This window comes from Eptatretus burgeri, chromosome 10, assembly GCF_056783735.1.
Source record: "Eptatretus burgeri isolate ZD-2024b chromosome 10, Ebu_testis_v1, whole genome shotgun sequence".
Lineage (NCBI taxonomy): Eukaryota > Metazoa > Chordata > Myxini > Myxiniformes > Myxinidae > Eptatretus > Eptatretus burgeri.
Window position 1 is genome coordinate 101,368,492 of NC_140970.1, and position 12,218 is coordinate 101,380,709.

The window sequence follows — 12,218 nt, forward strand, 5'->3', positions numbered from 1 at the left end:
GCGTATGGCAGCTTGGATGCCGGGTAGCTTCTTGCGTATGGCAGCTATGGAGCTGTGCCGCTGATGCTGTGCCCCTTGTACCTATACACCGGTACTCATTTTGCCAACCTCGGAAGAATGACAGGCCGAGTAAACCCCACCTGGTGTTAATTCAGCAGCGAACAGGGCTCAAACTCAGGACCCTGAGATCCTAAGTCAACCACCCTAACCACTGAGCTAATACTGGGGGTTCCTTCTGATGACTCCAATGCAGTTCCTATTCAATTTGGTCATCCATTTGATTTTAATTTAATTTCTTCAATTCCAAATTTGCTGCCAGAACAGTTGGCTCACACCAAGTCCTTCTCAAGACTGCATGGGATAAGTATTCTATGAATACCATCTAGGATCTAGGTTTAAAACGAGTTATGTATTTTGAGCCACAATCTCATCCTCTGAGTGAAATCAAATTCCTCCGTGAAGTTGACCATGTGCACTGAAACCGCCGTGCATTTAAATTAATAACATACAACCTCAGTGCACTGCACATGAGCAGAATGCTTCTGCCCGGCACAATGGGAGTTCTTCTCCAGCGGTCTCGCGTGCCCTTTTTCGTATTAAAAGTCACAGATGGGGCGAGACCCAAAATTAGACGATCGAAAACCGTTTTGGCATAAACCTGACTGTGATAGGAAAGAAGTAGGCCTTATACTTCAGCCTAGCATTGAGTCACACCAACTAGTATTTGGGCCTTGGATTCCATCACTTCTGGCAGCCCAAGGTGAGACGAGACAGCACCAACCCACAGGACACCTTAAGTGAAACAGCATCTCACCATCCTCCATGGCACAGCAGCCAAGGAATGATTTGTTCTCGAGAGGATTCCAAGGCACCTCCCTGCTTTGGAGACAAACCTCTGCTAGCCTCTCTGCCAGATGTTGATTGCAGAAGTAAACGAGGGTTTGTCATGTAGTATTTATGTTGGAGTGTGCGTTTGGGGCTTCGAAGCATTGAACAATATTCCAGTTAATTGACCTTGACCATCTTTGTAGTTTCTCCAAATCAGCAGTTCAGAATGTGGCTGAAGCCAGCTGGTCAATGATCATTGATGCAGGAGACTTCTTGGCAATATATATATATATATATATATATATATATATATATATATATATATATATATATATATATATATATATATATATGTGCAGGGCTTTCCAAAGAGAATGAGATGTCGTGCGTGTAAACTTGGAATAAGATAGCTCGAAGAACAGTCTTGCACAACAGCTTCCAAGAAAACAGCTGGAGAAAAGAGATAAGACCATCAAGAGCGATACCTCGCTTGTTTATGGGAAGAAAATCCACCCGCCAGTCAAGGAGAGGAACCTGGTTGCCCTTGGCAGAAGGTTCAATGATAAAAGCTGTGTGCAGATGGTATCAATCTCGGGAGATGTCCAGTGAGACTACTGTGAACTCCTGATTGAGGGTCATACTGTCCTCCATTGCTGAGTTAGCCGAAGGAGCACATCTAATGTAGAGTGACCAGCAGAACCCAAATTGATGACGATCTTAGATAGTTGGAGAAGAGGTAGGCCTTGGGGTTTCCCCCTCGAGATTGATTCTATTACCTTGAAGATTATGGGAAGAAAGCTTACCACTGGTCTGTTTCCAAGAGGGTGTGTCTTGACACCTTTCTGAAGGATAGGAAGGATGTAAGCCAAATTCTTTAGAGAAGAGGAGTGAAAGAGGATCAGCCAGTTCGGATGCACAGGTGTAGAGATGTTAAAATGCCATTGGGACAGGTTTCCGAAAGGTCAAGGTCATACAAGTACATCACATTTGCAGGTGAACTCACATGTTCTAGGTAATTGTCTGTAGGGAGGAGGAAATATAACAGGGAAGGGTTGGGAAACCTGAGCCCTTTCAGGAAAGACTTGATATGCACATTCAGCTTTATCATGAGCTGTGTCCATCATGACATTATCTTTCATCAGTGAAAGGACAAAGGAAAGGTTCCGAAGACAGTTTTAACTAGAGGGGGAGCACTCGGTAGAGTGCAAAACCTACGCCGTCAATACTGCTGGGTCACTTAAGTGAATCTGATATCCTATTCATTGTAGGTCAAAACGGATCAGACTACTGAACCACGATTGAATAAACTAAACTAGATCGACGTGCATGTAGAAATGCCAAAAAAATAATAATAATAATAAAAATCGAAATTTTTTTGAAAAAAAAAGTTGCAAAATTTCTAATTTTTTTTTCTCCAACAAATTTTTTTGGGGTTGGAAATCACTTAAAACATGAAGAAATGCAAAAAAAATTCAAATATTTTTCAAATAAAATCGAAATTTTTTTGAAAAAAAAGTTACAAAATTTTGTTTTTTTTTTTCTCTAACAAAATTTTTTTTTGGTTGGAAATCACTTAAAACATGTAGAAATGCAAAAACAAAAATTCAAATATTTTTCCAAAATGGCCGCCATAGCGGCCATATTGGACTTTGAACCAAGTCCAAAATCTAATGGCATGATCCTTGGACCATACCTAATCCCCCCACCAAGTTTCGTCGAAATCCGTAATACTGTTCACAAACAAACAAACAAACAGACAGGGATGAAAACAGTAACCTCCGTCCATCTTCGATGGCGGAGGTTAACAATTTGGCACGAGGATTTGAAAGATGAAGTAATTTAAGGTCTGATCTCAGGTGAGTCTGGCGTCGTGTTTTTGCTCCTCAGGCACATTATACCTGTTACAGGCCTTGTGAAGCAGGTACCCACTTGCAGGATCGACCTTCCAAGCAGAAAAGGCAACATCCTTCATTGTTATTTGCCCACCACAAGTTTCTGTATACCATGGATGAGATATTGGACAGCAGAGCCAGAGGAGCAAGGGAATGATGATGAGAGAAACTAGGACCTGGTTGCAGGGAGTTCCGGGCACTGCCAATACCTGTAGCTTGGAAGGCCAATCCGAAGGAGTTGGAAAATCAGTCTGATAGGGGGGAAGGTGTGGCCAGTCCTCTTTGTGAATACCAGACATGGAAAGACCATAGCAACTCACAGGCCACCAATAAAATGGAGATTTTACCAGAATAAGATCTGATGAATGAAGAAGAGCATGATATACAGCGTCGATTGCAAGGAATGTTTGACATCATTGTGTCAAACAGAGAATTGACCAATTGATGAGATTCAGGTCGAAAAGGTGATTGACTGGAAGAGACCTGTCGCATCGCAGAAGGTTTTTACTGCATCACTATGCTGAGAGGTGTCAGGGTTGATACCCAGCCATTCCGCAAAATAGCAGTGAAAAATCACAACAAAGGAATAACAGGAAGCAAGGATTAGCAAGTATAAGGAGGTCCGTGTCAGCAGAGGGATGCTTAAGATGGTGTCAATGTCACTTGGAGGACGATTAAAACTAAGAATCTGCAGCGATGGTGAAGACGCAGCCAGTGATACTCCTGGGTATTATGAAGAAAGGGAGGAATGATGACTGTCAGGAAGGGTATCATGGACAGAAACAGCAACACCACATCCAATGCATTGAACAGGCTGGTGAAGTCAGTAGAGAGTGTAGAGAATATTCATGATGAGAAGTTAATACATCAAGGTTTCGCAAGCGCATCGTTAGGCGATGATGAAATAACCCAATCGGCAAAAATCAGTGGTCGTGTCTGAGGCTGGATGTGAAGAGTATCAAACAGACATGGTCGGAGTATAATGATAGTAATGGAAAGACAGGAGGCAGAACACAAAGGGGGGGGGGAGGAGGAGGTAGATCATTGCACCATCTGCATGTTAATTAATAAACGTGTGAGCCGTCCCTCTGATGGATTTTAAATGGACGTCCCATCTGCTGGCATTAGTTGGTAGACGTTAAAGATCCCACATTGTCCTTGCGAAGAGTAGGCAAGCTATCGCCGAAATCGTGGCCAAGTTACAAGTTCTCGCCCTAAGCAGCACAGGGCATTGCATCAGCACCGTCCTCAGCCAATGATGCTACTCTGCAACATTGTGCTGCAATATGAAAGAAGAAGATTGTACATTTTAAATGAAAGGACTTGCCGATTAAACAAAAAACACTCGACTGAATAAATTCACTTAATATTGAGAGACTATAGGTATCCATGTCATCGAAGTGGGTTGTAGTACAGCATTTGGAAAATTGCACAGAGTTTTGAGCGGTGTTCCACTCTCTTGCAAATTGAGACGCAGACATTTTGGATGACAATCCTTCGCCCAGAGCAAAAGGCTCCACTAGCAAGGCAAGTTCATATATATTATATATATATATATATATATATATATATATATATATATATATATATATATATATATATATATATATATATCGCTTGAGCATAGCGGTGGAAGAGGGGCAGGAGAGGTGGTGGAACAAAAGTGTTGGAGCACTTAACAGCACAAGATCATATCATCTGGATTTAGGTTGTTTACATTTATGATGGGTTACTCAAGTGGAAAACAACTTGAGTCACAGTCACAGGATGGTCATTGTGTCACAGGTACCTTGACTAAATTTCCACCCAAGACATTAAATGGGGTATATGGTAAATTATAAAGGGATATCGATGTTAAGTTAGTTGTAGTTCTTGTTAACAATGGGATTTGTATCATGGAATACAAGAACATCAAGTTAATGGGAGGTGGACAGGCATGATGGGCTGATTGGCTTCTTGTGTTAAAGTGTTCTTGGATATCTAAAATGAACTGACTTGCCGATAACGGTCGTCATGTTATGGGTAAAAAGTTCCTCGATCAACGGTGTTGCTTCATGCAGACTAAGGCTTACTCTCTCAGTGTAACATCGTCATGATCCAGGTCCCTCAAGTTAGTACAGATTAATTATCCTCAGCAAACCTGAATCACAAAAAAGAATATTTAGCAGTAGCCACGTTTTTCAAACTTGTACAGAAAAGACTAAGAAATGAATGGAAGATCAAGAGTTATTTTCTTTCGAGGTCACGACATTTTATCTCGTGACGGTCATCCTTGACTGCTCCTTTAGCTTACTTGAGGTGTTCGAGCATCATGCAGCTGGCCATGAGCATGGCTGTGGGGTTCGCGATATTCTTCCTTGCAATGCTCTTGCCAGTGTTTCTGGTGGCCTGAAAGTACAAATGAAACGTTTTGAAATAAAATTAATTCCACCAAGTTGGCTAAAGATTGTCAGTGGATAAAAAAAAAGGACTGGTGGATATGTGGGGGGTTGGGGGGGGGAGAGTGGGGGAGAGGAGGATCTATAATCGGCTTTGTTCATCCGTCTGTCACGCTATCTCCTCTTAAGCAGTTATGATCACCACATGGCAAGATGGTGTGAGAGCAGTCTCATTTTTGAACCCCGAGGTGGGGTGAAAAGGTCAAACTCCCCCCAAAAAAAATGTAATTACGTGCACACATGAAGATTTGCGATGATGTACCATCGACTTCGAGCCTGGTGTTGGCTTAGTGGTTAGGGTGGCGGCTTGGGATCCCAGGGTCCTGAGTTCAAGCCCCGTTGGCTGCTGAATTAACACCAGGGGGTTGACTCAGCCTGTCATCCTTCCGAGGTCATCGAAATGAGTACCAGTGTACTGGTCCCGGTGTATGCCCCGGTTAGAATAGGTGTACCATATCCCTGTGTGTCGTAAGAGGCGACCAGGGTTGGCGTCAGGAAGGGTATCCGGCCATAAAACATTGCCTCAAGAAAAAGCCCAACCCCATGCACAGCAGGGAAAAATGGCTGTAAAAACGGTCATTTTTTTATACCATCGACTTCGCTCGAGTTAATTTCGAAAGAAAATTAATTAAATAATAACCACACGTTTTCATCCATTAATGATAGGTAGGTACTTCACTCTCCCCCTCAAAGATGATTCCTCTGCAGGGTCGATTCATTTTGAAGAACATTCTTGCAATAATTAAAAAGCATAGGATGACCAGTGCATTGTCACAAAAATCCATTCCATTACAATAGCTTGAAAAGCAAAAACAAAACAAGTCACGGTACATTCAAAGTACACCGCCCCCATGCCAAATAAATAAATAACAACCCTCTAACGCACGACACATAGAGTACAATAATCGATTAATTGCAAAATTAAAATAAATAAATAATCGTGAAATAATTAATTTCTTCATCAATTGGCTAATAGCATACCCAAACCACCACCGTTTCATCCAAATCTGTAACGTTTTGAAAATAAATCAAATAATTAATCGATTAATTAATGAAATGAAAAATATCCTTAATTAGCCAAATCACTTGTTCACCGTCGTGTCCAAATATCAGCTTCCGAGCTCTAAATGTGCCTGAGATATTGCCAGGATGAGAAATAAAATAAATAAGTAATTCATCAATAGATAATTACACAAACAATCAATTAATTGATTAATAAAAAAATACTTTTCCACCAAACCACATCTTCACTTTTGTCCCCAAATTTCAGCTTCCTAGCTCAGAGGATGGCTGAGATATCGCGCGGACAAAGAAACAAAGAAAACAAACAAACGGAGTAAAAACCGAGTACCCTCTTCTTCGTTCGGTACCCGGCGATGACGTCATGCATCGCCCAGATATGGAATTGGGAAGGAGCGGTGCACAACAATTAAAAGGTTAAATGATCAACGCTGTGCAGCAAGTCATTCGCAGCACGTGACATACCGTCTCAAAAACAGCATAATCCTTGCCGTAGTTGGCGCCTGGAACGAGACCCGGACCTCCAACCAATCCGGCGCACACGTTACTCACGATGTTCCCATATAGATTTGGCATCACCATCACGTCGAACTGCTGTGGTTTCGTTACCAGCTGCACCCAAATGGGAAGAAGCAATGAAGAAGTTGCCCTCACTTTGATGATGACCAACACCACCGACTTCATCGACAAGTTCAGCTATCAAAGTTAAAAGTTAAACAAAAGTCACATTTCAAAAACCGAGAACTTCGAGGTCCCATCAAACGTTTCACCACGAAGCAGAATTTTTTCACCGAATTTTCCAGCAATTTCTGTGAGGTCGAGACAATGGCTGAAAATGAATGTGATGTAACCGGAAAGCAGTCGATGGCTGATGATCTGTAAAAACATCCCAATCATTTGATGCCACTTGGTGGTCCGTTGGAACAAACTGTCATCGGTCTGCACAGCCTTGTAGCGTACCTGCCTGTCATACTGCTGCACCATCAGCTTTCCTTTTACCGAGCCCAGATGTGCTCGAGCCAGGGCAAGGATTATAAATCGTTACTGTTGCCAGACAATATCACCATTGTTACTGTTGTTAATATTAATTCATATATGCTTTGTTACAATGTTATCATTGTTTTTGTTATCACCTCCGTCACCGAAGGTGGAAGGAGGTCATTTTCACCCGTCTGTTTGTGTACAGGACATCTCAAAAAGTCGTGGCCGGATCTGGATGAAATTTTGGACAGGTTGGGTGTGTCACAAGGACGAACTAATTCGATTTTGGTGAAGATCCGGATACGAGAAAAAAATTTTTATGTTTTTGATTGAGAGATGAGAGAGATTGAGCCTCGCCATTGAGAGATGTGGCAAAAACGATATTTCAAAAAAATTATTGGGCCTGATATGTTATACTGGATCAGACATTGTGTGGCGGAGGTACGTGCTCTATCGAGTAACTTTATAATTGGAATGTCATGTCGTGGAAGGACCTACCAAGCTGCTCTATACACCGCGACATGGTGTGCGTTTAAAACATGGGAATTATTTTGGCTTCTTTGTCATTAATTAGCCGAATCAACTCAGGACATCACAAGGAATCATACAAGGAATCACGACGCAGGAGGAGGCTGTTCGGCCCATTATGCCTCTGCCACATCGACACCAGACCAATTGAAGACAAGAGGAAATGCAATTTTTTTCTCTCTCTCTTTCCAGGGAGTGTGTAGGATGGGGAGTGGGCAAAGGCGGTTTTCGGGTGAGAAACACACAGCATCAACCACACACCACCCCTTGACGAGACCCCCACCAACAGCACTCTACACATGTACACAATCAACCATCAATGCTCAAACTACCTAAAAGTCCTATCAACATCCCCATACCCCTCCGTCTCCATAACTTCCAGGTACCTATCTAATTCTAATTTAAACTTATCGACTGTTTCTGCTGTCACTACCTTTCCAGGGAGGCCATTCCATGCATTAACTACTCTCTGAGTAAACACACAGAGGCAAGTGAAGAAAATAACTCAGCAAGCCAAAAGACACGATGAGAAGAACATGGCTAAGAATATTAAACATAATAACAAGGCTTTCTTTAAATATTTCAGGGGAAAAGAACAGGTTAGGACCAGTGTGGACCCATTGAGGAATAGCACCGGGAGAGTGGTTGGTGATGAAAGCGAGACGGCAGGCTTATTAAACAGGTATTTTGCTTCAACTTTTACACAAGAACAGTCAGGAGAATTGCCAATAGGTGAGAGTATCCATCGAGGAGGTGAGGAAGGGCTTTTACAGAATATCCAGGTTGGAGTGGAGGAAGTAAAAGGAACAGCGAGGTAATCTAAGAGTAGATAAGGCTCCGGGTCCAGATAATATGCAACCGAGAGTATTGATGGAGGTGGCTGAGCAGGTAAGCGAGATATTTACCTGAGCTGGAAAGCGAGATGTTAACAGATATTTTCAATGGCTCACTGGAGTCAGGACAGGTACCTGTATTTTCAATGGCTCACTGGAGGATTGGAGAGTAGTAAATGTAACACCATTATTGAAGAAAGGATCCAGAGAAGAAATGGGAAACTATAGACCTGTTAGTTTGACTTCAGTTGTGGGGAAGGTGTTGGAGACATTCATTAAGGACCAGATGAGGAACCATTTAAATAAATACAAACAAACTAAAGGTAGTCAGCATGGGTTTACCAAATCTTTCAGAGTTCTATGAAGCAGTTTCTGATTGGGTGGATGAGGGAAAGGCAGTGGACATAGTATATGTTGACTTGAAGAAGGCATTTGATAAGGTACCACATCGGAGGTTGTTAGCCAAAGTGAGGGCTTGTGGAGTGGCTGGTCAGGTAGCTAATTGGATTGCAAACTGACTTCGTGGTTGGAAGCAAAGAGTGGCTGTGAGTGGGAGGATGTCTTGCTGGGAGGGTGTAAGTAGTGGGGTCCCTCAGGGATCAGTACTTGAACCATTGCTATTCTATATTTACATCAACGATTTGGATAATGGGGTAAAGAGTAAGCTTTCCAAATATGCAGATGACGCAAAGCTTGGAGGTAAGGTGAATAGCAGAGGGGGTGGTGATCAGATACAGGAAAGTATTGATACTTGTATGGATTGGGAAACAGATTGGCAGATGTAATTTAACCTGAGCAAGTGTAAGGTGTTGGGGATGGGAAAGAACAATGAAAATAGAGATTACAGGATGTAAGGGGTAATTTTGGAGCGTGTCACACAGGAGAAGGATCTGGGGGTGGTAATAGATATGGCAGGTAAGCAGGCAGCACAGTGCCAGGTAAAGGAAATAGGTAAAACAAATAGGGTTTTCGGTTGTATTCAGAAGGGGATATTTATAAATCAAAAGAGGTGTTAACATTGTACAGGAATTTAGTGATGGCCACATCGAGAATATTGTGTGCAGTTTTGGTCACCACAACTCAGGAAGGACATCGATACCACAGAGAGTGTTCAGTGCAAAGCTACGAGATTGATTCCACGCCAAGCTAGACTTAGCTATGAGGAGCGGCTGAAAGAGACAGGGCTTTATACACCAGAAAGAAGGTGGTTACGATGAGATTTGATGGAGATGTTTAAGAAAATGAAAGGTAGAGATAAAATAAATGAAGATGAATTAGTTACCAGAGTGGACAGTGATAGGACCAGGGGCCGTAGCCTGAGAGTAAAGACGGTAGTAAGGTTGGGGACTTTTCCTCAGATTGGAGTTAATGCATGGAATGGCAGCGGCAGCAGAAACTGAAGATAAGCTTAAATTAGAATTAGATAGGTACCTGGAAGTTATGGAGATAGAGGGGTATAAGGATGTTGGCAGGACTTTTAAGGTCGCTTGAACATTGATGGGTGATTGTGTGCATGTGTACCAAGTGTTGTGTGGTTGATGTGTGTGGTTTTTTTTTTTAACCCAAGCCCATGCCCTCTGCCCTGGGGGGCACTGTTGGTGGGGGTCTTGTCAAGGCATGTTGTATGGTTGATGTTGTGTGTTGTAACCCAAGCCCATGCCCCCCCCCCCTTTTTTGGAAAACATAAAGAAAGAACTACAATAACTACAAACACCAGACTGACATTCTTCATATGTGTGTCTATAATATTGTTACGATTGTGGGGGTAGATGGAAGATTCTAATAGGGAATGTAGCATTGTGTGGAGTTGCTTGGTCCGTGGACGAGGGGGCAGAAAGCCCCACCTTGAAAGGTTGACTTTCAAAGGCAGAAAGGGGGGCAGAAAGCCCCACCTGCAAAGGTTGACAACAGGCGAAGTCATGCTGAGGGACGATTGATGGGCGTAACGTCAGAAGCTAGCCGAGCAGAAGCCCCACCTTCCCGGGTTTTGATGCGTGCAGGCCACGTCCCGGAGGCAAAGTATATATATCGGCGTGATCGAAGTCGAAGGGAGCGCACGTGAGAGGGCAGTGGAGTTCAAGTTGGCTTGCGCATTGTGGGAGAGCCGTGAACAGTCAGCTGGACATTTTGAGAGGCATCTGACTCAGTTGGCTTATGCATTTTGTGGAGAGCCGGGATCAGAGTGGAGGCATGAGGCGCATTGTTTGGAGAGGCGAGAGCGGAGGGTGAGACGCACACAGAGGACGACGACACGGCCATTGAATTTGTGTTGAGGTGATTTGGCTTGGGTGGTGAAGTGAGACGCTGGCCTTTTGCTTTTGGTTGGGTCGTTGAGGATGATCGGAGCACACGAAGCTGTTACACTGGGGTTTTGAGCCTTGAGTGGAGTGCCGCTCACAGATTGTCTGGCGTGCGTTCCTCCCACTACGAGAGAAGCACCTCGATTCCAGTTCCACAAGGATCAGCTCTGGGCCAAGCTAATCGCAGGAATAGTTAAAAAGGAAGGTTTTTCTTTTTCATTTTATGTTCCCTTTGTCTGTATTTGAGTCTGTGTGAGGAGGCACCTCGACTGTAGGATTTATTTGCTTTATTTTTATTGTTATTACCTTCTGAATTATTGTCCTTTGTAAATATTCATTTATTTTCGTTGAATGTATTCCTTTTGAGATACTGTAGCATTGTGCTGTCCTGGTGCAGCACCCCTGTGCTGTGCTCCTCCTGGGTGGATCGTCTCTCCGCCATTACGCCCATTAACGCGTGCACATTAAGCTCTGAGTCTCGGTTGTAGCCTTCAAGGGAGAAGCTTTGCCATCCATCTCGGTAAGGTAAAACCCCTGGACACAACTAATATATAATTTGATTCACAAAGTTCATAGAACTCCCAACTCTTAAAGATAATGGTGATGTCCCCTGGTTGTGATTGGTGGGGTGTAAGACAATGTGTCCATGTGGCAGATGGCACTTGGTCCCAGATCGTGCAGCAATAGCCACAATGACATTTGATCTGGCACCCTCATCAATCACAGTTGTGGGTGCATCATGAACCAATATGAAAAATCAGAAGACCCAATTATGGCTTTCACCAATAATGGAGGGGGTGGGGGGGGGGAATAAGCAAGCAGCTCTCATCTCATGAAATACCCCAGGTGGCAAGGATTATAAATAATTCAACTCCACCCATGCTCTTCCAGCCAAAGAAAGTTGCATAAAACAACCATGAAAAGCTACACAAGGTAAGTAAGCACCTTGCAGTTTCAAACTCTACCCGAGTTCCTCCACAGCTGCAAAACATTCACAAGTAGTACATACATGATCATTCGCTGCACACCCACTCGGCTGCCGGAATGGTTTCACCCGTAATTGGAGGGAATAACCAATCGGCTCTCACCAAATCAATTATCCCATGTGAGTAGGATTATAAATGGACTTCAGCAAGTAAGTAGCATTAGGGAAAAGGCGTGTAGCATTGGTATTCCAATGTATGTACAATGCCCTCGTAACAGTCATTCACATGATGAAATTTGACTTGAAAATTCAGCAGATAAAAACTTGGAGTTTAGCTAATTAATACATAACCAAAGTAAATATAATGCAGTCACGTTTCATTCCAACTTTGACTCCCAACAATTGCTGATTTAGCCGATCTAATAAAATGGGAAAATACAAAGAAAGGTTCATGAATTTGTCTACTTGGATGA

At 43.0% G+C, this 12,218-nt stretch overlaps 1 protein-coding gene across 3 annotated transcripts in view; it reads right to left on the reverse strand.

The window, feature by feature from the left end:
- Positions 1-12,218, reverse strand: part of IDH3G (isocitrate dehydrogenase (NAD(+)) 3 non-catalytic subunit gamma) — a 71,102-nt gene that overhangs the window by 12,638 nt on the left and 46,246 nt on the right. For all 3 annotated transcript variants that reach the window (XM_085899676.1, XM_085899677.1, XM_085899675.1), the window contains 2 exons: positions 6,644-6,790; positions 5,014-5,108 (listed from right to left, as the gene is read on the reverse strand). In XM_085899676.1, coding sequence (XP_085755802.1) covers positions 5,014-5,108; positions 6,644-6,790 — 242 coding nt within the window. The remainder of the gene's footprint in view (positions 1-5,013; positions 5,109-6,643; positions 6,791-12,218) is intronic.